The sequence below is a fragment of the Sorex fumeus genome, unplaced genomic scaffold (genome assembly GCF_029834395.1).
Source record: "Sorex fumeus unplaced genomic scaffold, SorFum_2.1 ptg000003l, whole genome shotgun sequence".
Taxonomy (NCBI): domain Eukaryota; kingdom Metazoa; phylum Chordata; class Mammalia; order Eulipotyphla; family Soricidae; genus Sorex; species Sorex fumeus.
This window is the reverse complement of record NW_026606060.1, coordinates 41898401-41925892: the sequence shown is the minus strand read 5'-3', so window position 1 is coordinate 41925892 and position 27492 is coordinate 41898401. Positions and strand designations below refer to the sequence as shown.

Here is a 27492-nt window from a genome sequence, read left to right as displayed (position 1 = left end):
CTTCTGCTTTGGGTTTGTTTGTTTGTTTTTTTCGCAGGGAGGGGACACTCAGTAGTGCTCAGGACTTACTCCTGTCTCTGTGGTTTTGGATTACTTCTGGTGGGCTCAGGAGAGTATATGGCGGTGCCCAGGATTGAACCCAAGTTGGCTGAGTGCAAGACAAGCGCTGTGCCTGCTGCACTCTCCAAGATGCTGGCACTTCTCATGGAGGCACCCAGGATATGGTTGTAGTGCTCACTACAGGTCACGGTGCCAAACACAGGCTTGCCAGGGGTCACACTTCTGGACTGTGGAACTTTCATGTCTTTGTGTGATAAGGCTCATGGGGGGAGATGTCCCTTCATGGTACTTTCACAGGTAGCAGAGCTAGCAGGATTGTGCTTGGTGCATGTGGTAACACCGGGGATTTGAACTCATGACCAGATGCAGGCAAAATAGATGCTTTAAGTTAGTGTGCTGTTCTCCAGGTCCCTGGGTTTAGATTTTTTAAAAAACATTATTACCCAAAGAATTAATTATAAAAATAGAGCAGTGGGCTAAAAGATGTTATTCATCCTATACTTGAAATACCTGCTACTGTATAACCAATCCTATAGCTTTAAAATTCTTGTAGCACTGTAGCACTGTCCTCCCATTGTTCATCAATTTGCTCAAGCGGGCACCAGTAGCGTCTCCATTGTGAGATTTGTTGTTACTGTTTTTGGCATATCGAATATGCCACAGGCAACTTGTCAGGCTCTGCCGTGCTGGCGATACACTCTCGGTAGCTTGCCGGGCTCTCCAGGAGGGGTGGAGGAATCGAACCCTGGTCAGCTGCATGCAAGGCAAATGCCCTACCTGCTGTACTATCGCTCCAGCCCAAAGATTCATGTAATAGACATATATTTAGTGATTCTGTGAAATTTAAAGTTGGTATCAGTTCAAATACCCTCTAACTACATGTGTAAGCAAAGGGAAATTTCTGCTTGTTTCAGAAGAAAAACAACACAGGTCATTATACTATACACTAAACCAGAAATCTTCCTTGAATTCCAGGGCTTTCCAGAAATAGCAGATGAATGATGATGGATATTTTAATTGCTCATTGGAAGATGTGTATAATGTAAATTCTTGTAGATTATAAAATATTATAAATATGTAGATGAGGTTCCATTTGAAAAGAAGTTTGAAATGCTCTGCCTTTAAACCCCTAAAATTCCAAATTTGGTCCTCAGACCTCCTTGATCATGTGATCTTCCCAAACCTTTCCATCTCTGAGGGGTCTTGCAATGGAGTGGCTTGTGCTCCCCATCTTCTCGGCGTCTTCTCTGTCACTTTTACACCTGTGTGCTTCTACCCCAGCAATAGTTTCCCTGTGTTTGGCCTCTGTCAAGTTGAATTTTAAAGTACGTCGTGTTCTTTTTTGATTTGCTGCTTTTATGATTTCTCCAGTTGAGTTCTTGTACTTATGGTTCATTTAGCCTGACTGCACAAATGTACCTCAGGGTATCTATAGCAATTATGTTGCAAGACCTCTGGGCTGTTCTAGGGTTGAGGTCATGGCAGGTGGTGGTTCGCTCTGTGAACCGCCAGCTGTGAATATTTTCATTGTGCTCTGCCAACACAGACACCTATTGCTGGGAATACAATTTCTGGGTCTCTCATATTGGTGCAAGCTCAATTGACAATCCACTTAATGTTTAAGGAATCCATTCCATGTAAACATTTTCATATCTGACTTCTAACTTATTTTGTAATGTTGTTTCATTTAAAATAAATACCTGCAAAGGGCTAGGGAGGTAACTGGTAAAACCCATTCAGGGCCTGTGGAAGGTCCTGAATTTGGTCCACAGCACCACATGACCACTGCTTTCCCAGACACCCCTTCGGGTGTGGTCCTGGTGGCCCCCAGCACCAGTCCATCAGGCCCGCACCATGGACTGAGAGCATCAAGCATCACAGGAGTCACCCAGGCTCCACTGCTTCCTGTAGCTCCTGTAAAAATAATAGTGAATAATAAGAACCCTGTAAAAGAATAATGACTTTTTTCAAATCCCTGAACCTTCTAGAAATTTGGGGGTCTTCCAAGTAGTGTTCAAGGAACCTGTGGGTTGTCCTCGATCATCTCAGTCCACTTGGGTCTAGCAGGGCCAGGTGATATTATTGGATTAGGGCTAATCTAATGGTACTTCGAGATGCACACGGTGTCGGGAATCGAACCCAGGACTACCAGGTGCCGGGCATTCCAGCCCTCTGATTGTGCTATCAAAATGTTGAGAGTAGTGCAGTCCTGATTTGGCTCAAGAATTGTAATGAGGTGGTTTTATTGCCTTTTTGTTGTTGTTGTTGTTGTTGTTGTTGTTGTTGTTACAGAAACCAGTTTTGAAGGACAAATCCAATCTTTAAAACTCAAGAATCAACAGAGAAAATCATCTAGTGCTCAGGGGTTCACTATAGGTGGACTTGCTTCATTCTGCACCACGTCTGGGTGAATTTCTGCTCCATATAGTTTCTGGAATTCTCAATGCCTGAGAACCTATATGAGCAACACCATTCCCACACAGACCATTTCTACACTATGAGCACAGGAAAACTTATTTCTCAGTAGATGGATGCTAATAGCCTTGGTACCTTAAAGAGAAGCTATGCTGCGGTGAATTACATTACAAAAAAATGTAAAATTAGTATGTGTTGTTTTGTGGGATTTATTTTGACATTATTGGTATCTTTATTTCATAAGAATTTTTTCTTAAAAATTTTTTAAAAAAGAATTTTTCCTCATGACCTTTTTATAGATGAGTTCTAGTATACATACTAGTACTGACCTGGACATTTATGTGTGTGTAGAGGAGGTTAACTTAAGCGAGGCTAGAGGAACCCCAACATTTTGATAAGTAGACAGTTGGGGATGACATTCCAGGAAGCATGAATTTTTTAGAAAGAACATAGTCTGTGTGATCAAACCTGAGTTTAAATTCTGGCTCAGGGGCCAGGGAGATAGTATAGCACATGAAGGGTACATATACACAGCTGACCCAGGATCACGTAACAGTACCCTGAGAACCACCAGGAATGATCCCTGAGCACAGAGCCAGGAATAAGCCCTGAGCACCACTGGATATGGCTCAAAACAGAACAAAATTAAAATAAGCTCTGCCCCATCCCTCACTAGTTTGCGACCTTGCCAAAGTCCTTGAGTTCTTCACTACTTGCCCAGATAGACTAAACATAATGTGTAAGATTGCGGGGAAGGATGAGAGCCAAAATGTGTCAAGCTCCAGCTCATGCTGACAAATGCATAGTTGGTAAAGAGTTGGCAGTGGATAGAGGAAAGGGGTGGTGATGAGGGCAGACTTGGGGCTCCCCCCTGAGCAGAAGTGAGGAGAACTAAGAGACGAGATTGGATATGTTGCTGAATCTAGACCAAGTTCACCTGGATCAGACCCTTTGGTCAGGTAGGAGGAATGAGCACAAAATATGGAGCAGCAAAACACAGAGGACCTCCCAACTGAGGGAACTTAGACTTCATCCCATGAACAACCTACTAAGGACCATTGAGAGGGGCACCCTGGAGACAACAGATGCATGAGGACACCCTTGGAGAGGTTCAGTGTGCTATATATGAAAGACTTGGCAAGGCAGACAATAGGTTTGGGAGAGAAAGGAAGAGGATTGGATTGGGTTATGTGTTGGAGAGAGTCCCTAAGAAATCGAGCTTGGTCTCATGAGAAGCAGAGGAAAGGCTTACCAGTGAGTCAAGACTGAACACATATCAGCTGTTCACTGTGAAATTGGGAGTACTTCCAGGTCATCCTTTCCAGGGTTGGGATAAGAACATTGAGCACGATTTATTGGAGAATTTTTATAAATCTAAAGAAGTGGAAAATAAATGAAGTTGGGCTCTCTTGGTCCCTTGAAGGATGTGCTACTTGTTAAAATGAGCATAGTCCTGCCTCTGATTAATTTGAGCTAGTCCTGTACCATAATAAAGTCATGGATTGTTGACTACATGTTAATTCAGATGAAAAATAGTTGAGCCGAGTTCTTTTGTGCCACAGAGGCTGTGATACTTAAAGATATATTTGCAGTGGCTTTATTAATGAAGTTTCTTTCATAACAGCATCTGAAATAATGACATCAGAGGCAGTATCAAGTATAGAAATCAAATAAATTGCAGTTCATCCAATTCAGGGTAATATCCTGGGCTGAATGAGGTTTCATAATGTTCTCAGTTGGTGAATCTTGAGCAGATGGGTCCTTTAGCATTTTGAAATGCTGAGTAGGAGAGGTGGATTGAGTCAAATTAATGAAGTGCACCTCTTTGGAATACTACTGTATAACTAGCAGCCCTTGTAGTGTTTAGTTAATCAGCTTCCCCAGACTAAGGCAGAAGGAAAACCTCGTTCATATATCAGTAGGAGTAAAACCTTTGAAGAAAGATGTTTTTCCATGGGTAGGACCAGAATTCCACACATGGGAAGTTCCGTAGTAAACTCAGAGTTGGCAATCTTTCACCTCTCAGCCAGATCCAGACCCAGGTTCTTTATCACAGTTCCCAGTAAAAGGGAGGGCAGGGGGTGGAAGCATCTGGAGTGGCCCTTTCCCAGACTGCCTTTTGTCTTTCACACGCCCTCCCCTCTCCTCCTGCAGCACCCTTTTGATAATCTTATTTGACCTTTTCATAGTTTCAGACAGAATTTCAGACTACTAGATATATAGTGTCAATAGATATGGTATGGATTGGAGTGATACCACAGCAGGTAGGGTGTTTGCCTTGCACGCAGCCAACCTGGCTGACCCAGGTTCGATTCCTCCGCCTCTCTTGGAGAGCCCCACAAGCTACTGAGAGTATCTCGCCCACACAGCAAAGCCTAGCAAGCTACCTCTGATGTATTAGATATGCCAACCACAGTAACAAGTGTCACAGTGGAGATGTTTCTGGGCCCGCTCAAGCAAATCGATGAACAACGGGAGGACAGTGACAGTGACAGATACGCTATGGGCCTTTTCTACAGTCAGAAGAATCTTATGAATAATAAGTTTTTTTAAAGATACTTCTGTTACTATGACTCAGAGCAAAGCAGAAAGGATTTGCAGTGTATCCCAAGAGATTGCCTTTTAATAATCCATAGCTAATATAGAAGGAATAGTACCCTTTGGGGAAGTCCTTTTTAACTCCTGCCTATTTCATATTGGGTCAAAGTGTGTGCTTTATAATCTGACACGCCCTCAGCTGCTGAGAAGCACTGAGGCCTGTGATCCCTGGGGTTGGGCTAGTGTTTCAGATTGCCAAAGGAGAGATGAAGGGAGAGGGAGTCAATTACTATTCACAGACTTAGGACATAAAATGTCTGACTCTTCATCATGTGATGGATAATAGTATTTTAGGGAGAAGTCAGCTGTCCTTAGCTTCAAGTACGTGTGTGTGTGTGTGTGTGTGTGTGTGTGTGTGTGTGTGTATGTTGTGGAGGTGGGGGGCACACCCTTCTAATCTCAGGGCTTACTCCTGGCTCTGTGCTCAGGAACCACTCCTGGCAGTGCTTGCGGGCCTTTGTGGGATGCCAGGAGTGGACCACATGCAAGGCAGATACCTAAGTACTATACTATTGTTCTAGCTCCTCAAATACATTTTTTAAATGATTTGTGTGTGTGTTTGTGTGTGTATGTGTGTGTGTTATGAGGAGTTTCGGGGTGGTAGGCCAGACCATGCAGTGACGGGACTCAGACCTTATGCAGTGCTGGGGATTGAATGCACACAAGTCAAGCACCACCTCTCTGGCCCATGATAATTTTTAATCTTGGGTAACTCCTGGCTCTGTGCTCAGGAATTCCTCTTGACAGTGCTCAGGGGACCATATGGGAACCTCGAGATCAAAGCTGGGTTGGCCATGTGCAAGCCAAATGCCCTACATGCTGTACTATTACTCTACCCCCAAACAATTTTTTTTTTTTTTTTGTAAAAGAAAAGTAAAGATCTGGGGACACAATTCTGCCCAACATGCATGCGTACTCAGTGGTGGTGTTGAGCTTAGCCAGGTGCCAGAAACATGCTTGGGGCCATTCATGAATCACTCAGTTGGCAGGACAGTTCAGGAACCAAGCCTGGAACGCCTGCAGATGGGGCTGTCATATATATAACTTTAGTTTCAAAGAATCAAGATGGGATTCTATGGGATGATTATTCACCTTCTTGTTTTTCTTTGCCACTTCCCCTAAGTTTTGTGACGTATTCAATATGGAGATGTTACTGGGCCCACTCGAGCAAATCGATGAACAACGGGAGGACAGTGACAGTGATTACTTTATATTTTTTAAAAAATATTCCCACCTACCTTATACCCCTGGAGGTTTTCCTTGCCTCCGTGAGGAAATGCCAAGTCTGGCCTGGCTGAAAGAGCTGACTTGGGCCTCCCTGGATTGTCTCGTGCCTCCTCCCTGTCAAAATCCTTTCCTTGCCCCTCTGCTTTTTTCCCCCTTTTCCCACCCATCCTTAATCATGCCCTGACTAAAATGTCCCATTGGGCCCTTTGTAAATTCTCTCCAGCCCAAGACACTGTCAGTTTCTTAAATATTCTGCTTTTGCCCTGCTGTGCTCCTAACTGGGCTCCATGGACTAATATTTGAGCCTCTTCTCAGTCCAAGGTGAATATTACTTAGGAGAAGCCTTCTTATGAACACTTCCTCGTTCCGCACTGTCTTATGGACACTTTCTGGTTCCGTATTTTTGCCTCTTTGTTCCCCATCTACCGACTCTGGTTTTCCTCAAATTGGGTGGAAATTCTCATGCAGATTTCCTTACCCAGTAAAGTTCCTGGAGTTTTTATCCTGACCCCAGTACCCAAAGTTTACTGCCTGGCTCACCAAAGGAGCCCAGAAAACCATTCTGAAGTAGAAATACTTGATTTCAAGGCTTTTGTTTAGGAACCACATTAATCCATTCTACTATCATAAAACCAATTTGGTCTAAGTAAGTAAACCCAAATTGTACTTTGTGTTTTTTTTTTAAGTTAAATCCAGTCTCTTGGAAAAGTATTGGTTTCCTGCACTATAGCACTGTCCTCCCTTTGTTCATCGATTTGCTCTAGCGGGCACCAGTAACATCTCCATTGTGAGACTTGTTGTTACTATGTTTGGAATATCGAATACCCCACGGGGAGCTTGCCAGGGTTTGCCGTGTGGGTGGGATACTTTCGGTAGGTTGCCAGGCTCCCCGAGACGGGCAGAGGAATGAACCCGGGTCGGCCACGTGCAAGCACACTATGCTATTGCTCCAGCCCAGGGCTCCAGCCCATTGGCTTCTAAATAACTATTATGTGATGACATTTGCGATATGCATCATGTGTGTTTAGGGAAAATTATTTTTGCTGCACTTTGTAAAGTTTCAAGATGAAATATTTTTATGTCCAGAGCAGTTACACCAGAGAGTTATTTAGTCACACTAGAGAGTATCACCTTGTCAACAGACTCCATACAGTTCCACTCACTGAGATTTGTACCTTTGTTCTTTTGTTTTCTGGCACTGAAAACAACCATTTATGAATGTTTCAGAAACTTTTAAGAAGTATTAAAGATCTGACAAAGTACAGTATAAATTGGAGTGTTAATGGAATTTAAGTTCTTTTCCTGCTGGAATTGAACAGCATGTTAATGACATTCATTTGCCAAGTACCTCTTATGTTACAAGTACTGTAAAGATAAGGTAGTAACTCTGATAGTACCTGCATTTTCATGGTTGAAGGGTTTTAAAAAATATTTTATATGTTAATTGCTAAGAAACGACTTGTAGCAAGTGCATGCATCTTAAATGTGCCTGTGGGTTTTTGTTTGCTCTCACATTTGTGCCACCTTCTGGCAAGTCCTTCTCCAGGTCCCTGCTCCCCTGCCAACCTTCCCCTGGAAGCATAAGACATGTGGACTGTTGCTTACAGGAGCTGCAAAGGCCTGGAGGTACCAAAGTTCTGTCACTGCTTTCTTAAGTGAAGGACCTAACACTGGACTGGTAACTGAGCCTCATGTCTCCCCTCACCGAATTAGTCTAAGTTTCTTTTTGCCATCATAGTGCTGTCTCAATTCTGGTTTAATCCATGGATGATCCCAGTCAACAGCAGAGCACTTTAGGGGATTTAGAAACTGAGAAACTCATCCTGAAGAAGATTTAAAATGTTGGCTCTGAGAATTTCAGCTCTCTGGAAATTTCACCCAACTATATGCTTTCTCTTGGTGTCCATTAAATGACGTGTTACTGACTTTGTTGATGGAATGTATTCTGTTATTATAAACCTTAAGAGGAAAGAAGGAGAAGTTTTGACGTGTGTGTGTTTGTGTGTTTATAATGACACTTTTAGTTTCAAAGCATTGTCTTGAAATTTCACCATTCCCAAATTCCCTTTAAAGCCTTGGAGAAAATTGTAAAGATTATTCTGAGGATGAGAAGTCTTACGGTAAATTCTGATGCTCTGATCACTACAAGTGAAAAGCTAGTCCTTAATCTTATACCTTCGTGCTGGGGTAGTAATGACTCAGAAAAGATTTTAAAGATGAGCTCAGCAGACTTATAGCAGTGGAAAATTAAATCCCTCATTGACCCTCCACCCAGGAAAAAAACCACAGAGCAATCTTCTGTATGTGAAAGCCTCCTTGAATACAATTAACAGAGAAACAATTGAATATCTTTTTCCTGATTATAAAGTACTGTTTTGCAAATAGGATTGAAGCTCATTTATTGGTGAGGACAGAAAGCATAAGAAAGAATATAGCACGTATCCATCTTCTTTATTCAGAATCAATAATGAAAAATATATTTACCTTGCGTGTGCGTATTTAATTTTTTTTTTTGGCAGGGGCCACACCAGCTGTTCTCTGGGTTTACTCCTGGATCTGTACTAAGAGCTCACTCCTGCTGGGCTCAAGGGAACATATGGCATGCTGGGGATAGATCAAACCCAGGTTTGCCACGCTCATAGTAAATACCTTAATTGCTGTACTGTCTCTCTGACCCATATTTAATATTTTTAAGATAATGTACCATAGTCACAAGAGGGCACTTTGTGTCTGGTAAACATCTAAAAGCAAGGACTTTTTTTTTGTTTTGGGGTGGGGATGGGAGGGAGCTGCGCCATGGAGCCACACCTGACAATACTCAGGGGTTAGTTCTGGCTCTGCATTTAGGAATCACTCCTGGCAGTGCTCAGGGGGCCATATTGGATGCCAAGGGTCAAACCGAGGTCAGTCATGTACAAGCAAACGCCCTACTGATATGCTATCTCTCCAACTAGAACATTTTCTATATGATGAAATCAGCATATTCAGCAAAATTATTTCCTAACATAGAATTGTTCAGAACAAGCTCTTGCTTAAAACAAAATTGCATGGCACATGATACACACTGTTTATAAAACTGTGTTTCAGTTATCTGTGTATGCTTATGCACACACGTCTGCATCAGTAAATGCCTATTTTTTTTTAAATTTTTATTAGTGAAGCACCATGGGAATACCTATTTCATAATGCAGCTTTCATTCAGAACTTGGAGTATACTGCTTTGTAGCATAGACATATTTATCATGTAAGTATTTGCCACTCAGTGATACTGATACTTCTCTGTTGAGTGTTGCATGATATCTAAATGAGTAAATACTTTCAGTAATCTAAGAAATCTGATACAGAGACTAACCCCTGCAATAACTAACTCATGCAATAGTATGAATAAGAGCCAAAGTGGGTCCAGGAAGAGAGGAAGTCAGTGGGGCAGTAGTCTTTTTGGAATGACCTAATAGAAGTAATCTTGAAGAGACGGAGGAATTTGGATAAGGTGGGATCTTGAAAATGATCCGTCCCAAAGGGGAATGATGTCATACTGAGATTTTTAAAAGTATAGAGAAATGTGTTCAGTGTCCTCTGGTGTTGACGTCTGATTGGTGGATAACAGAAGGAAGAAGTAGCTGGACAGTTGGAGTAGAAAAAAATTTGCTCAGGAATTCAGAAATAGCAGGAGGAGTAACCTCATTCTTTTATTAAAGGGAGAACTGTTCTACATCTTGAGCAGGGTGGTAATGTGTGAATGGAAGTTTAAAAGATTAGAATAGTGACAATCTGCAGACTGAAAAAGTAGAATGTTAACAGTGAAACCTGGTTAAACGATTTTCCTTTGTATAGGCAAGATAGCAGGTGAGGTCTGTTTCAGGTACATGGACCTGAGTATAGCAAGGAAGGCTCCATCTAGAGAGAACTTAGCAGGCAAGGAAATGCCAAAATTTGGTGACAATGAAGAAAGGAGGAAGGAGAGGGAAGTTGGGTGAAATTAGTGAATGATGCCATTGATAGATTAAGTTGTGAACAGCAGTCCAGTCCAAAATACCCCCACATATTATAACAATAGCTTCCATGACATAATACTCTTAAGAATTAGCTTAGGAGACTTTAAAGAAAGTAATAAGTTAGAATCATTCGCTAAAATTTTCTAATACCCTTTCACTTGGTCTTTGTTAAAGACTTGGATACATTTTTGTTTAGGGTCAGTTTTTGAGTAGTTTGTTTGCAATAACAACATAAAGTACTGATGACTGATGACACTTATTTTTAAAATTGATTACCAGATGTGGAAATTATAGTCATTTAGTCATTTGAGATGTTCTTCACGTTCTTAAAGGTCAGCTTAAATTACTGAAATAGTAGATCTGCTTTTTGAGTTGATGGGCAACTTTTTTTTTTTTAATGATCTTTAAAAACAACTTTCGGTATATTGAACCCTTATTTATTTATTTATTTATTAATCTATTTCTAGCAGTGCTGGCATCTTATTCCTGGCTCGATGCTTGGGGGACCAGATGTGGTGTCAGGGTTTGAACTAGGATTGGTCATTTTCAGAGCAAGTTTCAAGGCAAGAACCCTAACTCCTATTCTATCCTTCAGGCCCCTGAAACTTGCCTTTTATAGTACCTTATTCTTTGAGTTTGCTTTTTTTTTTCCCTCTGCCTGGGTGCTGCCAGATGCATATGCATACAGAGGCAGATTCCATTACTATGGGGGTGGGGAGCAATCACCAGCTTCTACTGGAAGGGCTTAAACCATTGCAAACAGTAGCATCATTGTTCTTGGCTCTGGACTTTCTGAAGTTCCCCATTATTGGAAGAATGTTTGTGTTTGATAAATGCTAGGCTACTCTCAGGCATTGATTCGGTAGGAGATCCCAGTTCCAAGAACTTCACAAATATGAATTCATTTAATTCTCACAATCACCCTGGGAAGTAGAAAATTTACGGATGAAACCGAAACATAGAATAAATGACTCACTCCCAGTGACATAATTAATGTGACAGAGACTGGGATTTGACCCTATACAATCTGGCTCTGAATCTATGATTTTAACCACTAATTCATGCTGCTACTGTGGTATGGTTAAAATCTATTTTAGGATGCATGGCTTTGGAATCAGGACTTCCTGATGAATCTGTGCAAGCTGATTGCTTCAAGTGTTATTAGTGGGTTCTGCAGGACTCTTTTCATCTGTTTCAAAACAGTCAACCCAAATACAGACGCGGATCTGAAAAGGTATAGTGTTTATCTTAAAAATTGCAATGCATGGTTTATTTCATTGTAATTTCCTCTCCCCAGATTACAAAACAGTTTGTTCCTAGAGAGCTAGTTTCTCACCAAGACATAACATTTTGGTGATTTTAAACTTCTGTGACTATTGCCCTCAGAAACTCCCTCTTATCTGCATCTTAGTAGCAGAGTGTGTAAATATTATAGTATGTGCTAGAAATTTAGCCAGATGAAGGAGTTTATTTACAAGCTAGTGTCTTTCACTGGCATTGGGCTTTTTATCATTTGTGATAGAAATAGAAGCAACCCAAATTTTTAAAAATTTATTTTTTATTAGTGAAATACCATGAGGTACAGTTGTAGACTTACATATTTTTGTGTTTGGGTTTCAGTTATACAATGATCAAGTACCCATCCCTCCACCAGTGCCCATTCTCCAACACAATGAATCCAGTAGCCCACCCACCTCCTCCATCCACCCCCCACCCCACCTCTATGGCAGTGCATTCCCTTTTCCTCTCTCTTTCCTTTAGGTTGTTGTCAACCCAAATATTTTAATGGTATAAGATAACTTGGGATTTATGCTAGTTTTTCTTATTAATGTCAAAATTTGGAACATCTATACTTATTGCCTGTGTCACCAGGAACAGTCTGAAGCCATCTGTTAGTATTTGCTCTTGTGATTTCTCTACCTGCTTTTTTTTTTTTCTAATCTGCAGTATATAATGGTAACACAGTTATTTCAATAAGCTAAATTTTGGGGTTGCAGAAAACACATCCTTTCTAATAAAGGATTGACCCAGGAAGCAGGCTCTTGACACAAGATTGGGGTTTGAGGAGCCCAGGCCTAGGGATAAGGGGGACCTGGACTGGAATCTATGCGACTTCAGACAAGACATTTAGGTTAATCTCAGGTTTTTAGAAAAATAAGATATATAAAGCTTATAGAAAATTATATGATGCTTTAAAAAAAATCTTAACAACTGGTAGCATTTAAAAAAAAAATGAACAGTCTTGCCAAAATCATAACCTCTCTCAGCCCATTGTTCTGAAGGCCTGCTTTTGTCCTTTCAATAAGCCTTGCCCTTCTTAGACATCAGAGGCTAAAAGGGCGCCTTCAGTTCTGTGTTCATGTTCTGCTGAGTTGTGATTGTTCTAAGGGAAGAGAAGCAACATGTGATCATCTTGGTGGTACATTAGGCAAATATTCTTTATAAGTTTTTCATTGAATGCCCTCTCAGATGGTGTTTCCTCAGCTTTTGGTCTTCCGGTATAGCAAGCCTCTGCCTTAAGACATCTTTCTTATGCTGTCACAAGAGTGAGTTTCCTTGTGAATGTGTTCCATGTAGCAGGCACCTGGATTCTGGCTGGCCGTCATATTAATCACAGAAGAGATGCCACTGAAGTGAAGCACACCCGTACAGTCTGCCCAGTGTGGATCAGAATGTTTGTCCCTTGGTCATGGGTCACCTGAATTCTGCCTGGAGCAGCAGAGAGCCTGGAGGCGCTTTGGTTTTCTAAATATTTGATCTCATGTGTTACTCCACCACCACACACAGTTTACAGTTCAGTCTATCTTGAAAACAACCCCACGCTGCCTCAGCTGCAAGTTCTTGATCCATGGCAAGCAGCTGAGAGTAAACACGAGGGACAACTCTCTGTCCCAGTTGGCTAGCTGTCAACCGCTAATTCGTGCCACAGATCCAAAGGTCCCATTGAAGGAATGTGAGGCAGGACACAGGTGGCTCATTTGACATTTCCTCCCCTGGCGCTTTCAAGAGAGCAAAGGGGTGAGGGTGAGGGGTGGGTTGGAGCAAACAATACACACATGCCTACCATGTCTAGGAGAATGATCCTTGAGAATTGAATGTGGTAGGGGCACCAAAGAAGCCATCAGTCCCAGCTGGGTGTGGAAGTAGGGGAGGCTTTGGGGAAGAGGCAGGTTTTGAGTTGGGCCTCAGAGGCGAATTGGGAGGGAGGCATGGAGGCCCATGTGGGGAAGAAGCCAGCAGGCACGTAACCCACAACAATAGGAATAGGAAAGTGCACGAAGCTTTCAGGCAGCTTAAAGGACTCATGAAACATGATGAAGGTCACACACTACTGCCTTCATACAAATGCTAGTTCTGCGTCTCCTAAGCTGCAACCACACTGCCTTAATGCTGCCTCTCTTCTGACTACGGAATACACAGCTCAAGATGCCTGATTTGGGGCATTGTGGAGGTTGATTGGTGGTGCATCTAAAGCTCCACTCTTATGCTACTGCTTTGTGCTCAGATGTGCTTGGAATACTGCAGTTGAGTCAACTGGAACATGACTGAGATCCATCCCTCTTGGAGAGAGTTCGAAATTTCTTTGAGAGCAATTTCATACTCCCATGCACTTTTTATCCTGTTTTATCCCATGTACTTTTCAAGGTTTCAGAAGAAATAGAATGTATTCTGAACTAACTTTTAAGAAAATCATTTCAAACTGTGGACATAACTCTGCGGTACAGTATGCATATCATGTCTTTGAGGTCCACACACAGACACACACACCACACATACGGACACACTCTGACTAGCCTCATTTAAAGGCTTATATCTTCAAAATTAGATTTTACCATTCTAGAAATAAGATGATTGCACAAAGGAAAACATCACAACTATTGATATGCGATAGATACTATCAAGTGACTATGATGTCATTACCTGCCATGTCATCACCCCATCATGTCTAGTCTTGCACCCACTGTCTTGAACTATCCCATCTTTGTAATACACAAATCAATCTTCCTTCAGCATGGGATACCTGTTTCCAGCCAAACATGGATGGAAATGAGAAGTTACTTGGGTTCACATTCAAGTGATTCTTTTAAAAGTAGGGGGTAGGGGCTGGAGAGATAGCACAGTGGGTAGGCCATTTGCCTTGCACGCAGCCGACCCGGGTTCGATTCCCAGCATCCCATATGGTCCCCTGAGCACCACCAGGAGTAACTCCTGAGTGCAGAGCCAGTAGTAACCCCTGTGCATCGCCAGGTGTGACCCAAAAAGCAAAAAAAAAAAGTGGGGGGTAGGGGCCAGGGAGATAGTTCAAAGGACTTAAGGGCTAAAGTCCCATCTTCAATCTCCAGCATGATATGGTCCACCAGGAAGTACTGGAAGCAGCGCCCCATCACTGAGCTCAGAGTGTCTCCCAGTGCCATTCCCAGGGAACCTCACCCCACCACTCCCAAAAAGAAAAGAAAAGAAACCCAAACAGGAATTAGGCACAGTGAAGTGTCTGAGGTTTCTTCTGCCTCTAAAAGTCATAACTACTTTGGTGGAACCATGCACCTCCTGGTAACATATTTTTACTCAGAGTTGTGCATCTTCAAAGGGGCTCAGAATACCACCAAGAATTCATTTAAAATAGAGATGATCAAAGATTATCGGGGTTGCTGGATTTGGAGTTCTCATCCAAACTTCTGCTGAAGCTCTCATCCTTCATCAGAAACTTCTGATAAATTGTCCATTCTTCCTGGGAGTGCCCATCCTCCATGTTTGGGGGTCCTGGGGGTGAAATGTTGTGGGGAAAGGAGCCAGCAAAGTATACCTTCTCCCTCAGACTGGCCCTTGTCTCTGCTCACTAGCCAGGGAACTCACAGACCCCACTTAGTGCCACCTTTCCCCTTGTTTGTTGTGTCATCTGTGCCTCTGCAAAGGCCTCTGACCTTGCCTTCCACCCTGTGGCAAGTGTTCAGGTCTTGCCTCTGTGGGGGGGGAGGCAAGGGAGGATTTACTGATCGCACCTCGAAAATGTTTGGAGTGAATAACACGCGTGAACAGACAAGATTCCAGAATATTGAGTGTCTAGAGTCTTCACCCTTCCTTTAGTTCTTTCAGAGAGCAGGAAATAGAGGCCTCAGTTTGTGTGTGTGTGTATGTGTGCACATGTATGTGCACGTGTGTGCATGTGCATGCATACATACATTCCTAAAATTGGTCTTCCCTTTAGAACTCATCATCCACATCTCACATGAAGGATCCATGAACCTGGCTTCATAAAGCTGAGTCTAGACTCAGAGAGGGCTTGGAGGGCACTGCCAGGAGTGGCCCAGAGGAACAGTGTGTGTGTAGGGGGTGGGATGGTTCCTGTGCAAAGGTGAGGGCAGGTGCAGAGATGGGGACGAGGTGCAAAGGTGAAGTCATGTGCAGATATGGGGTGCAGATGCGAGACAGGAGGCAGGTGGAGAGACAGGTACAGAGGTGGGGGCATGGGCGGAAGTGAAGAGCAGGTATAGAGTTGGGAGACAGATATAGTGTTGGAGGTGGCAGGTGCAAGGCAAGACAGGTGAGAAGTGAGGAGGGGTTGTATGTTCACTTTCTTCGCCCACGCTTGCCTATTTTTGCGGCACGTGGGGTCCCTAAAGTATCCTTCCATTTACTTAGAAATGAAGCTGATAGTTGCCTCATGTTCTTTGTTCCCTGCCCCACCCACACCCAGTTCCTGGCTGGGGTGCCTCTTGCCTGCAGCACCCTGAATGGGCTGGGTTTCTTGGCCTGAGTCTCCTTCCTCCTCCTCAGCCTCCTTCCCCATTAATTCACATGGTAATTCTTCCCAGGTCAGGCACATTTTACAAGGGGCTAGTTTGTATTCATTAACAGTATGAATTATTGAAGAAGCACATATTTTCAAGTGCATGGAACTCAAAGTAGGTTACCTCGGTCGCCTGGTAGAGTTTAAAGAGAACATCAGTATTTCAAATTACAGTATCAAAGGTGTTTATAAGTGCCTGAAGATGCTTTAGGAATTTGTTTTTGAGAACCTCAAGCACTTTGCCTAATCTTTACATTACTTGTAGGATCTGTGGGCAAAGAATCCAGTGATTCTAGCCCCCATCCCAAAGCTGAGAGTAAGATTTGCTTTACCTATAGTGAAGAACTAGAACTTCAGATGCTACCAGATTTCTTATGTCAGTGATTCTAGGAGAGGAAGAGGTGGGGGGAAATGAAACCCTTTTGGTAAAACTAGTGACTCAATTCCTGCACTGTACACTGTGTTAAAGTTTGGGATGTACTATATTGTTGTATTTAAAATACCAGCAGCAGTGTTCTTTTTTTTTTGTCTTTTAACATTTTTATTTAGATTTTTATTATTGAAATACCATGAGGTACAGTTGTAGATTTACAAATTTTTGTGCTTGGGTTTCAGTTATACAATGATCGAATACTCATCAGAAGTGTTCTTACCTAAATAACTTACAACAACATTTAAGAAGACTCTTCCCTGACAAAGTACCTCGTGGATGCTATATTAACAGCTTTAAGATGCTTCCTTTCTTGTGCTTACTCTAGAAAGTGGAGGAAATTGGCTTCTAAACTCAGGCATAGGGGTTCACATGAATGGCATCTCTGTGTCTTGTTAAGGAGGCTGGTCAAGCATTCAGAGTTACGGGATGGAGTGATAGAACAGTAGGTAGGGTGTTTGCCTTGCACATGGCCAATCCCTGTTCGATCCCTGTCATCCCGTATGGCCCCCTGAGGACCACTAGGAGTGATTCCTGAATGCAGAGCCAAGAGTAATTACTGACCATCACTGGGTGTGGCCCAAAAATTTAAATAGCAAGCATTCAGAGTTATTTTTGCAATACAGATCAGCTCAATTTTCAAGAAAACCAAGTATTCAGTGTTCTTCACTGGCCAGCCAAGCATTTCACAAGTGCACGCCAAGTACCACACTGTAGCAAACAGGAAAAGGATTCAGTGGACTCTTGTGTATTGCTTTCAGGACAGTGCTGGAAAATTCTATTCTGGTAGCTTAAACCTCCTTTGGGTCCATTCTGCAGCCGTCTCCCTCAGCTGTAAGGCCCATGGTAGGAAGGGGCATTAGCTTTCTCCCCGGGCACCCCTATGGCCTGCCTGCTGCGTGCCTGACCCCCTGCGATTCCCTCAGGTACTCAGGCTGAACTTGGTGCTTCTCTATTTTACTTGACTTATTTTACTTTCCTTATTGATTTTTCACTGGATGTTTCTCTCATTCTCTTACATCTTGGAATGATTGTAAGTGCTTGAGCATGATGCTAGTTAAAGCAGTAAGTCCCTCCCCCTTAAAAAATTCTGATGGAGTGATTTTCTCTAGATTTCTGTCAGTGTTTTCAAGTGTGGATGGAGTAGAAAGGATTTTGGAGGCTGTCGCAGGCCTGAGGTTGATACGGCTCCAGTCAGCAGCATCAGGGCCACAGGGAGGAGGAAATTCATGGAGGGTGGTGCAGCTGAAGGAAGCCTTTCCCATCCCAGAGAGTCTACCCTGATCGGGATGACCGTGTCAAGGACAGCACAGGTGGATCCACATAAGGTCGTGGTGGCTGAGCTGGGACAGCGCTTGAGGTATGCTGAGTAGTACAGACCTGAGTGGAGCTCCAACTTAACTGCTTATTTACCATGAACTCAAGAAATAGATACTTTTCAGAGGATTTGCTTCAAATCAGATTGATGGGAAGAATCCATGAATACCTTCAAAATATATTCTTTTAAATGTTACGTGTTATTGATTTATTTGGATGCCACAGCCAGAGATGCTCAGGGCTCCAAGCTGAGGGGTCATTCCTGGCAGTGCTCAGGAAGCCATATCCAGGGATAGAACATGGGTTGGCCCTAGGCATAGCAAGCATGTTGTTCCCTGTGTGCTCTCTCCAACCCCTCCCTGAACAATTTTTTTTCTTTTTTAATTTTTATTAGTGAAACACCATGAGGTACAGTTGTAGACTTACAGATTTTTGTGCTTGGGTTTCAGTTATGAACAGTTTTTACTTTAGTTCTTGATTAGAATAAAAGGCCACAGTCACCATCTCACACTTGGATTTCTGTTCTAGTTCTGCCTTGGATGAGCTTTCTGCCCCCAGGCAATCAACCAAACTCCTTGGACCACTTTAATCAATTGTAAGCAAGAATAGGAGAACCCATGTCAGACTCCGAAATGCTCGTGGCCGTGCCCCTGCCAGCCAGTTTGAAGGGTACTCTCCTCCCCAGGAGAGCACTGCAGAATTTCTTTATGCCACCATCATTGTGTCCAGTCATCTACTGAACGGGTGGCTGGCTGTCCCTGTGGGGTCCTCTCCCTCTCTCTGTGGCTGTCCTGTGACATCCCAGAGCCCCATCAGGCATCCACAGGAGTCCTCCCACACTTTCCCAGGTCTGTCAGATAGAGGTGTTGTGCAGCTTAGCTCCCTATTCACTCCTGAGGAGCTGTGGCGAGGGAACATGAAATGTCATGGAAACAGCCTCTTGGGGGCCTGAACAGTGGCTGTGGTAGGGCCTGGTAAGTCAGGTGAGCTTGGGGTGCCGGAGGCCTGGGGTGCTGGAGACATGACTCAGTGTCAGTGTGTGACCCCTATGCTCAGATTAGGCCTCTCTTTCACCCTTTGTTCCAGAACACTGAGGTGACAGTGGAAATGTTTCTGCTGCCGGAAGGAAGCCATTAGTGGGAATGACTTTTCACAGAGGTGCTGGGGTCTGTGTTCAGGTCGGGTAATTATAGCCAAGGCGTCCTGGCAAAACACAGAGTGACTGGCTGTCATTTTGAAAAACAGTGGCCTTTCTGCTAAAAGCAGTCATGCATGTTTGCTGTTGTTGTTGTTGTTCAAAGTGGAATATATGAAAGTAAAATATGCAGAATGGCTCCACATAAGAAATCATGGCTCTTTGCCCCACCCTTGTTACATCCTGGACCCCCCCCAACACACACACACACACACACACACACACACACACACACACACACACACAAACCCCTTTTTTTTAAACTTTCAAAGGAAATGTTTTTGGGTTTTCATTCATTTTAATTTTACTGAGGTACTCTGATTCTAGGGCTAGAGCGATAGCAGAGCGGGTAGGGTGTTTGCCTTGCACGTGGCCGACCTGGGTTCGAGTACTCCGTCCCTTTCAGAGAGCCCGGCAAGCTAGCAAGAGTATCCTGCCCACACAGCAGAACATGGCAAGCTCCCCGTGGCATATTCAATATGCCCAAAACAGTAACAACAAGTCTCACAATGGAGACGTTACTGGTGCCCACTCTAGCAAATCGATGAACAACAGGAAGACAGGACAGTGGACAATGCTACAGTGATTCTAATACTGTTAATGATAGTTTCATGCATACGCCATTCCCACATCACACCCATCACTCACTTCCCCTTCACCAGTGTCCTTAGGACCCTTGCCACTCCCCACCCCCAGCTAAACTCAGTTCTGTGGACTGACTGTCCAGCTCAGATGCCTGTTGCCCCCATATGTTTCTTTTTTGCTCCCTTATGTTTCTTTCTCTCCCACCTGTGAGAGAGGTCACTGTGTTTCTGCCCCTCTCCTTCTGACTGACCTGACTCAGCGTGATACTCTCTGGTTCCACCCATGTACAGCTTTTCTTGGCAAAGAATATGGATACTCTTCAGAAATCTAAGAATTGAGTTTCCATACAGAGCAACAGTTCTACTTCTTGGCAATTACCAAGGGCCCAAAAACACTATTTCGAAAAGACATTTACACTCCTATGTTCATTGCAGCACTATTCACAATTGCCAAGATCTGGAAGCATCCCAAGTGCCCAATATCAGACGAACGTAATAAGAAACTGTGGTACATACACACAAGAGAATAGTACTCAGGTACTTTTTTTTTTTTAATGAAACTGAGATTATCATGAGAGTAAACATTTATGAAAGCCAGTGGCTATGCCAGGGGGGCCTTAAAGCTCTCGACATGCTCTATCTCATTTATTCATACTCCACAGTAGCTCTTTGAAGACTCATTTTCTCCCCTGTTACAGTAGAAGAGATTGAGGCTTGCAGAAGCTTAGTCATTTTCTAGGGTTCGATAGTCCTGCCAAGTGGTTCCCAGATGGAAGACAGATCCACTTGTCCATCTTGGACCCAGTTTGGATGCTTCCCTGCTGCCCTCTTAGTAAAGGGAGTCTGGTCCCATTTTCCAAAACTTGGACTTCTTAGATCTGAGTTATCTGCTTCTATCTCCTCTTTTTATTCCATGATCTGGAACACTGAAGCCCACAGAAGGAACTTGATTTACCTAAGAACAAGTATCCAATAAGCGTCAGTGCCTGTACCAGACCACATACTTCCTGGTGCTTTCGGTCCATGCACACATGGACACTGGTGGCCCTAGGAATTGCTGCCCTCCTTCCTGCACCCCAGCCCCAAGCACCCGCACAAGACTGTTTGATGGAGTCTGGCCTATGGCAGGAGAGAAGATGCTCCCAGCTTCTGTTCCAGCACACACATGAAATGTGGCTTGTGTTCGGGGCATATGTGAGCAGCTGGTGATGCAGCTGACTCTCATCAGCCTGTAGAGTTAAGGCTGTAAAGACTGAGAGGTGTGGCCCAGCGGCCCTTCCAACTTTCTACCCTCTAAAAACTTTTTTGGTTTCTTGTTTTGGTTTTGGGGCCCCACTCAGCTGTTCATACTCCTGGCTCTCACTCCTGGCAGGGCTGGGGGACCATAGGTGTTGCTGGGGATTGAACCCAGTTGCAAGGCAGACACCCTAACCCTTGTATTATCTCTCCATCCTCTAAAGTTGTTTTGGGTTTGTTTTTCTGCTTCTGTCTTAGTGCTCAGGGCTCATTCCAGATTCAGTGCTCAGGGGGTGCTTCTGGCAGTGTTTAGGAGAGCGTGCCGTGCTGTAGACTGAGCCCAGGACTCCATGCATTCTTAAAGTTCTCTCTCCAGCCCATCTTCCTGAGACATTTTTAACTGGGTTTTGTCGAGCAGTAAGATTGAGTTTAAATGCGGTTGCTTTCCCAACCCTGGACTCTGGCGGGCATGCCAAGCATTGTTAGAACAACAAAGTGGGCCAGGAGTCAGCCAGTCATCTGCGTGTAAACATTTCTGTGTGGACCAGACCAGCCTGTTGCCAGAGTGTGAAAGGGCAAGGCTGCGGTGGGGCGACTCTGGAGCTGGGTGCCCGGCGCAGGGGATGTGACTCAGGGGACGAGGAGGGTGTGCTGCTGGCTTTGGTAAGGTAAGGGAACAGAACCTTCGTGTCATCCCCCATGCTGTGGGTTTCTCAATAGAGAATGCCAAGCGGGGTTTTGGTGGTTTTTTTTTTCTTTTTCTTTCTATTAAAGAAATTTAACATAATCTTATTTGAACTCCCAGAAGGTGGGGAAAAATTAAGGCATTGGGTGGCCAAATGCAAAAAGAATTCATATAGATAACAGGCAAAACTAATGATTATGCTATTGGAAATGAGATTGCTGGTTTTCCCCACCCTAGGGAAGTGGGAGTGACAGGATTGTGATGGGTGTGAGGCGCCCCTGGCATCTTTTCCATTTCTCTGACTGGGCTTGTGCTTACACAGTGAATTCAGCTTTGTGAAAATAATCGAATATTACACTTATTAAATGTACTGGTATGTATTACACTTTTTTAAAACACCCTTGTGTTTGTATTGGGTTTCTTTAACCTTAACTACAACAAAGATTTTACTTTTTGTTTACTTTTGTTATACATATTTAATTTATTGTGGTACTATTGGTTACAAGAGTGTAAATGTTGATGTGTTTTAGGGGCCCAGTGTCCCCACACCATCCCATTGCCAAAGTGCCCGTGTCCCTTCCCTGCAGTCCTTGGGTCCCTTCCATCTCTCTCACCCCCTGAGGCAGCCTCAGCCTTGGGGTCAATGTTAGGTTTTGTTTTTATGGAATGCTTTATTACCCACCCACGAGTGAGATCATTCCATAGTTTAGGTGTCCTCCTACATTTGTGTCCTGCCTAATGTTGATGTATACAAAGTATTTGTTTCCTTGAGTCAGTTTGAGATGACGTGGAATTTATTATCTACGTCTTATGAAAATTCACTCCCTGGCGTGGTGCCTATGGGTAGGACTTCACTGGGCTTTTCTCATCTATTAAAATGTGTCTTAAAGGACCGCAGAGTAGGTGCTATGCTTGGAAAGGACACTCACTCTTCCCTTAGGTAAATAGGCTCTGGGGGAGCCATACCTGGTGGCAGGGGACCTGGACTCTCATGCCCAACTTACCCTCCAGCCCTTTGAGCCCGTTCCCTGGCACAGTCAATCCCTGTGGCCACCTCTGAGAGAGAAGACCCTCTAAATGGGTCACGCTACAGGCTGGATGACACTGTCTCTCCCCCCAAGAGAGCTTGATCTCTGTGTGCAGTTATGAATACTGGTATAAGGAAGAGAAAAGCTGCATGGGTGGGGATCCCGGAAAGGAAAGGCAGTCCTCTGACAGAACCAGGAGACACCATGGAAGAAGTCAAATTTAAAGTGGATTTTCTATTTTCAGTCTGTTTGATTTTTATTTTTAATTTATTCTATTTTATTTTATTTTTGTCTTTTGGGTCACATTGGCGGTGCTCAGGGGTTACTCCTGACTCTGCCCTCAGGAATTACTCCTGGAGGTGCTCAGGGGACCAATATGGGATGCCAGAAATCAAACTTAGGTTGGGCTCATGAAACACCCTACCCCCTGTACTATCGCTCCAGCCTCTGTTTTATGCTATCTTGTACAAGAGTGTCGATGTCTCTAAGCTTTGGAGGTCTAGCATAACTATTTCATGCTCAACACCGAAGTGCCAATATCTGTTTATCATATAGTCCCTAAGGGCCCTTCCCTTCCACGATACTCTAGGAGGGAGTTTGAGAAGTAGAAGTCGGGAGTGGCTGGCTTGCTGTAGGCCAGAGAACCCATAAACTTCTCATGGACCTCCAAAAACTTGGGTCTTTACGGTTCACCAGAGATGAACAGCAGCCACGAGGGTTAAGTGGAAGCCTAGGAGGTGAGAGGCCTGCGGGAACCAGGCTGGGATTGACGTGGAGGCCTGGGAAAGCCCAGGCACATGGCCGATTTGCAGAGCAGCATAATCCTCCCGAGCTCTCCAGCGAAATCAGATCTCTGACCTTGTGACCACAGTCACCATGAATGCCCTGCCTGCCCCAAATAAATATTTCCTAGGCTTAGTGCCTTCTTTGTTAGTGTTATATGATCCCGTCACTGCTCAGGTTTCTGAGAGAGCCCTGTGGAACTTGTTTTCTCGAACTTTCTATGGTCTCTCCCAGGGACCTTCTCAAGCTCCTGACCCATTCTTTCCTTTGATTAAGTGATGTAGCAGGTCATTGGGCTTTCTTTCATGCTTTGTGCTCTGATCTTCTTTCTTTCCAGCCTTTTCTCGCCAGGCTGTTCTGCCCAGTAAAATCATCAGTGTCTCTTACTTATGTGAAAATATGTGTGCGTTGGAAGAGAGATATGAACATATGTGAACAAACTTTAAGTTGTGAAGGAGGCCAAGTTCCCCCCTAGCCTGGAACTGGGTCTACTGTGCCACTGAACTGCCTGCTCTGGAAAAAACTCAGGTGGGGTTTTTCCACCAGTAAAGGTGTGTTGGCGTCATTATTGGAAATGATTCATATTCAGGTCTGGGTCCCATGGGCAGCAGGTGGTCTTGAGGGTCACATTGTACTTAACCTGTTTGGTGGGCCTGCCTGCTTGCCCCCCCGCCCCAAAAAAAAGCAGTGTGCTGAATATATTCTTTGATTTGATTTCAGTTGTAACTCTATTATTACAGTATTGTTATAATGAAAGGGTTGAAACTTGACAAAAAGGTTTCTATTTAGATTGTAGGATTTTTTTCGTTTAGTAATGGTGTTCAGTCTCTGCCAAGACCTGTTCGTCGGGGACGTTAGGAATCCGGCGTGCCGCTAGAGAAAGCAGACCAGAGTTAGCATGACTTGGGTGCAAATCTTGGCTCTTTAAATTTCAGTTGCTACATTTAGGGTGACTTAAGTGCAAATCCTGGATCTTTAAGTGTCAGTTGCTACATGTGATGTGGGTTGGACACAGAATTCTTTATCTGGGATATGGTGAGGTGCAAGTAAGAGAAACCCTTCAACTCTTCACAGAAACTGGCAGACAAGCTGCTTTTACCCAAATTAGCCATCCTCTTTGCCATGCTGTTTAGTGGATACATTGAAGTTCATTTTTCAGTTTATGTTCCACCAGTAAGCTATCACTATAGCTATATTATGATTCTTTTCTCTGCATGGCACTGGAGTAAGAAAGCTATTTCCTGTGGTCTTAGTCTTATCACTGTTTGGAATTGTTTTGTTTATTAATGTTTTAATTATTTGTTCGTTTGTTTTCCATTTGGACCATACCTGGCAGTATGAAGGAATTTATTCCTTACTCTGCTCAGGGATCATTCCTGGTGGTGCGGGAGGGTTGGTGGGGTTGGGGTTGGGGTGGGGGGCACTTTGCAGAGGCATGTGCAAGGTAAGGCCTCTAACCTATGTTCTGTATTTTTACAGCTCTTTTTTTTTTTTGATTATTTGAATCCCTTTGTTTGTGGTGGGGGACAGGAGTGTAGATTGTTTCCACATCTACTTATTAATGTTGTGTTGTCTAATTAACTTCCATCTTGCCTTGCGTGGTTCCATCTATCTTCTTTTGGGTTCCATCTAAAATATTATTACTTATGTTGATAAATGTACCTATTACAACTTAACTTTCCTTTTAATTTTTTGGATTTTGAGGGATACCCTGGTGATTCTCCAGGGTTACTCCTACTCAGTGTTCAGGGACCATACCTGATGATGCTTGGGAGACCATATGTGGTGCCCCTTGGCACCAGAGTAAGCTACATGCAAAGCAAGCACCCTAACCTCTGTACTAGCTCTCCAGACTCAGAATTTAACTTTCAGAGATATTTTTTTCTTGCAATTTCTAGTTCTGTGCAATGATCGAGTTTTGAGCTGGCTCCATTTCCCACAGTGATGACGTTCCCTGGGAATGGGGTATGGCAGGAATCCCTCTTACCTAGTCTCTCTGGGAAACCAGAACAGGCTGGTCAGCTCATCCCACTGTGCATTTTCTACCCAGAGAACCAGCACTTATCATCTAATCAGGCAGAAAATGCGTCCCCAGTAGGTCTCAGAATCACAGTGAGTTCACGGAGGTGACAAAGCCCAGGGCTGCCTTGCCTTCAGAGAGGAGAGGATAGAGTTTGTAGCCTATGATTACTGGTGATCTGAAAATCAGGGGCTCCGATTGCTCCCCTGTGGTACAAGCATCAGTCCCACCGCAGGCCCTGTCCCTCTGACTTCAGACTCTTGAAGTGCTTCTTCTCTCCCCGTGCAGGTGGAACGCCATGACATGAATACCCTCAGCCTGCCCCTTCACATACGCCGAGGCGGTTCTGACACCAACCTCAACTTTGACGTCCCAGATGGCATCCTGGATTTCCACAAGGTCCGGCTCAATGCCGATAGCCTGAAGCAGAAAATCCTGAAGGTCACCGAGCAGATCAAAATTGAGCAGACCTCCCGGGATGGGAACGTGGCTGAGTATCTGAAGCTGGTCAACAGTGCAGACAAGCAACAAGCCAGTCGGATCAAGCAGGTCTTTGAGAAGAAGAATCAGAAATCGGCACACTCTATTGCTCAGCTGCAGAAAAAGTTGGAACAGTACCATCGGAAGCTCCGGGAGATTGAACAGAACGGAGCCTCCAGGAGTGCCAAGGACCTCCAGCACTCTCTGAAGGATGCCCATGCCAAATCTCGAACTGCGCCCCATGGCATGGAGAGCAGTAAGTCGGGCATGCCTGGGGTGTCCCTCACGCCCCCCGTTTTTGTCTTCAACAAGTCCAGAGAGTTTGCCAACCTAATCCGCAATAAGTTTGGCAGCGCTGACAACATCGCTCACCTCAAAAATTCCCTCGAGGAATTCCGGCCAGAGACAAGTGCCCGGGCATACGGGGGCAGTGCCACCATTGTAACCAAACCCAAATACGGCAGTGATGATGAGTGTTCGAGTGGCACGTCGGGCTCTGCAGACAGCAATGGGAACCAGTCGTTTGGGGCCAGTGGGGCAGGGACGCTGGACAGCCAGGGGAAGCTCAGCATGATTCTGGAGGAACTACGGGAGATCAAGGAGACCCAAACCCAGCTGGCCGAGGACATCGAAGCGCTGAAAGTGCAATTTAAGAGAGAATACGGGTTTATCTCACAGACCCTGCAAGAGGAGAGATACAGGTATTTAGAGTCTGTTGGAATTTTTTTTCAAAGGTTTGACTAACAACTACAGGGAGATCACTTGAATGTCATGTGCTGAGAGTGTTATCTGTGAGTATAGTTATTTTTGTCCAAAACTAAATGCTTTGTAGTGGTGGCATACATTTGTAAGCAGATTTTCAGCAGTTTAGGGAAAACTATAACATGTGTGGATCTTTTGAAGAACTCTTGTCTCATTGCCACAGAGCACAGTGTGGCCCTAGATAATTTATGATTCAAGTGCAGATTAAAATGGATTGATTGCATTGGAATTACCCGTCTCATTAAAGAAATGCAGAGTCCTACATTCAAGCACCCCCGCACCCCCCGGAACTGTCACATGAAAAAGCAAATTCCTTTTTCCAGCAGGTAGATTTTATTTGGTCCATCAATCTTAAAAGTCTTCACAGGGAAAATACTTTGTATGCATTGCATTTTGCTCATTAAACTTTTCACTCTAAAGAGCTTTTAAGAGTTGAAGATTAAAGTATAAATTAAAATCTTGTGGATCCTGTTAGCAATAAAGTTTTGTAGGTTGAATTTTTATATACTGGTAGCCTATTAATCAAAAAATATATACCTGAATAAGAGATTATTTTCCCTCTGCAAAGATGTCCCCAAGAGATTTGTGTGTGCCCTGGTAAATGGTGGGACCAGCTGGTGTAGAAACTTGAACCCTCAGGGATTCTGCAGCACATGAGCTGGGACTATAGATGATTTGGAGTCTCAGGACACACATGGATGCTGCCTCAGGGTGCCAGTGCGTCCTTGCTTGTGGCAGGATCCTGGGAAGTCCTGGATCCTGACCTGCCCCTGAAATGTGCTAGCAGGCCAGCTCTGTCATGTTGTCACTGAGCAGAGTGCTAGTGTGAAATGGGTTGGAAAGGCAGCTTGGACTTGCATGCAGGTTTTTAGATGAGGAGAAGTTAAAG

General features: G+C 44.0%; 1 protein-coding gene across 2 annotated transcripts in view; it reads left to right on the top strand.

Moving 5' to 3' along the window:
* Window positions 1-27492, top strand: part of TMCC3 (transmembrane and coiled-coil domain family 3) — a 307813-nt gene that overhangs the window by 272013 nt on the left and 8308 nt on the right. For both annotated transcript variants that reach the window (XM_056116474.1, XM_056116464.1), the window contains exon 2: window positions 25650-26542. In XM_056116474.1, coding sequence (XP_055972449.1) covers window positions 25650-26542 — 893 coding nt within the window. The remainder of the gene's footprint in view (window positions 1-25649; window positions 26543-27492) is intronic.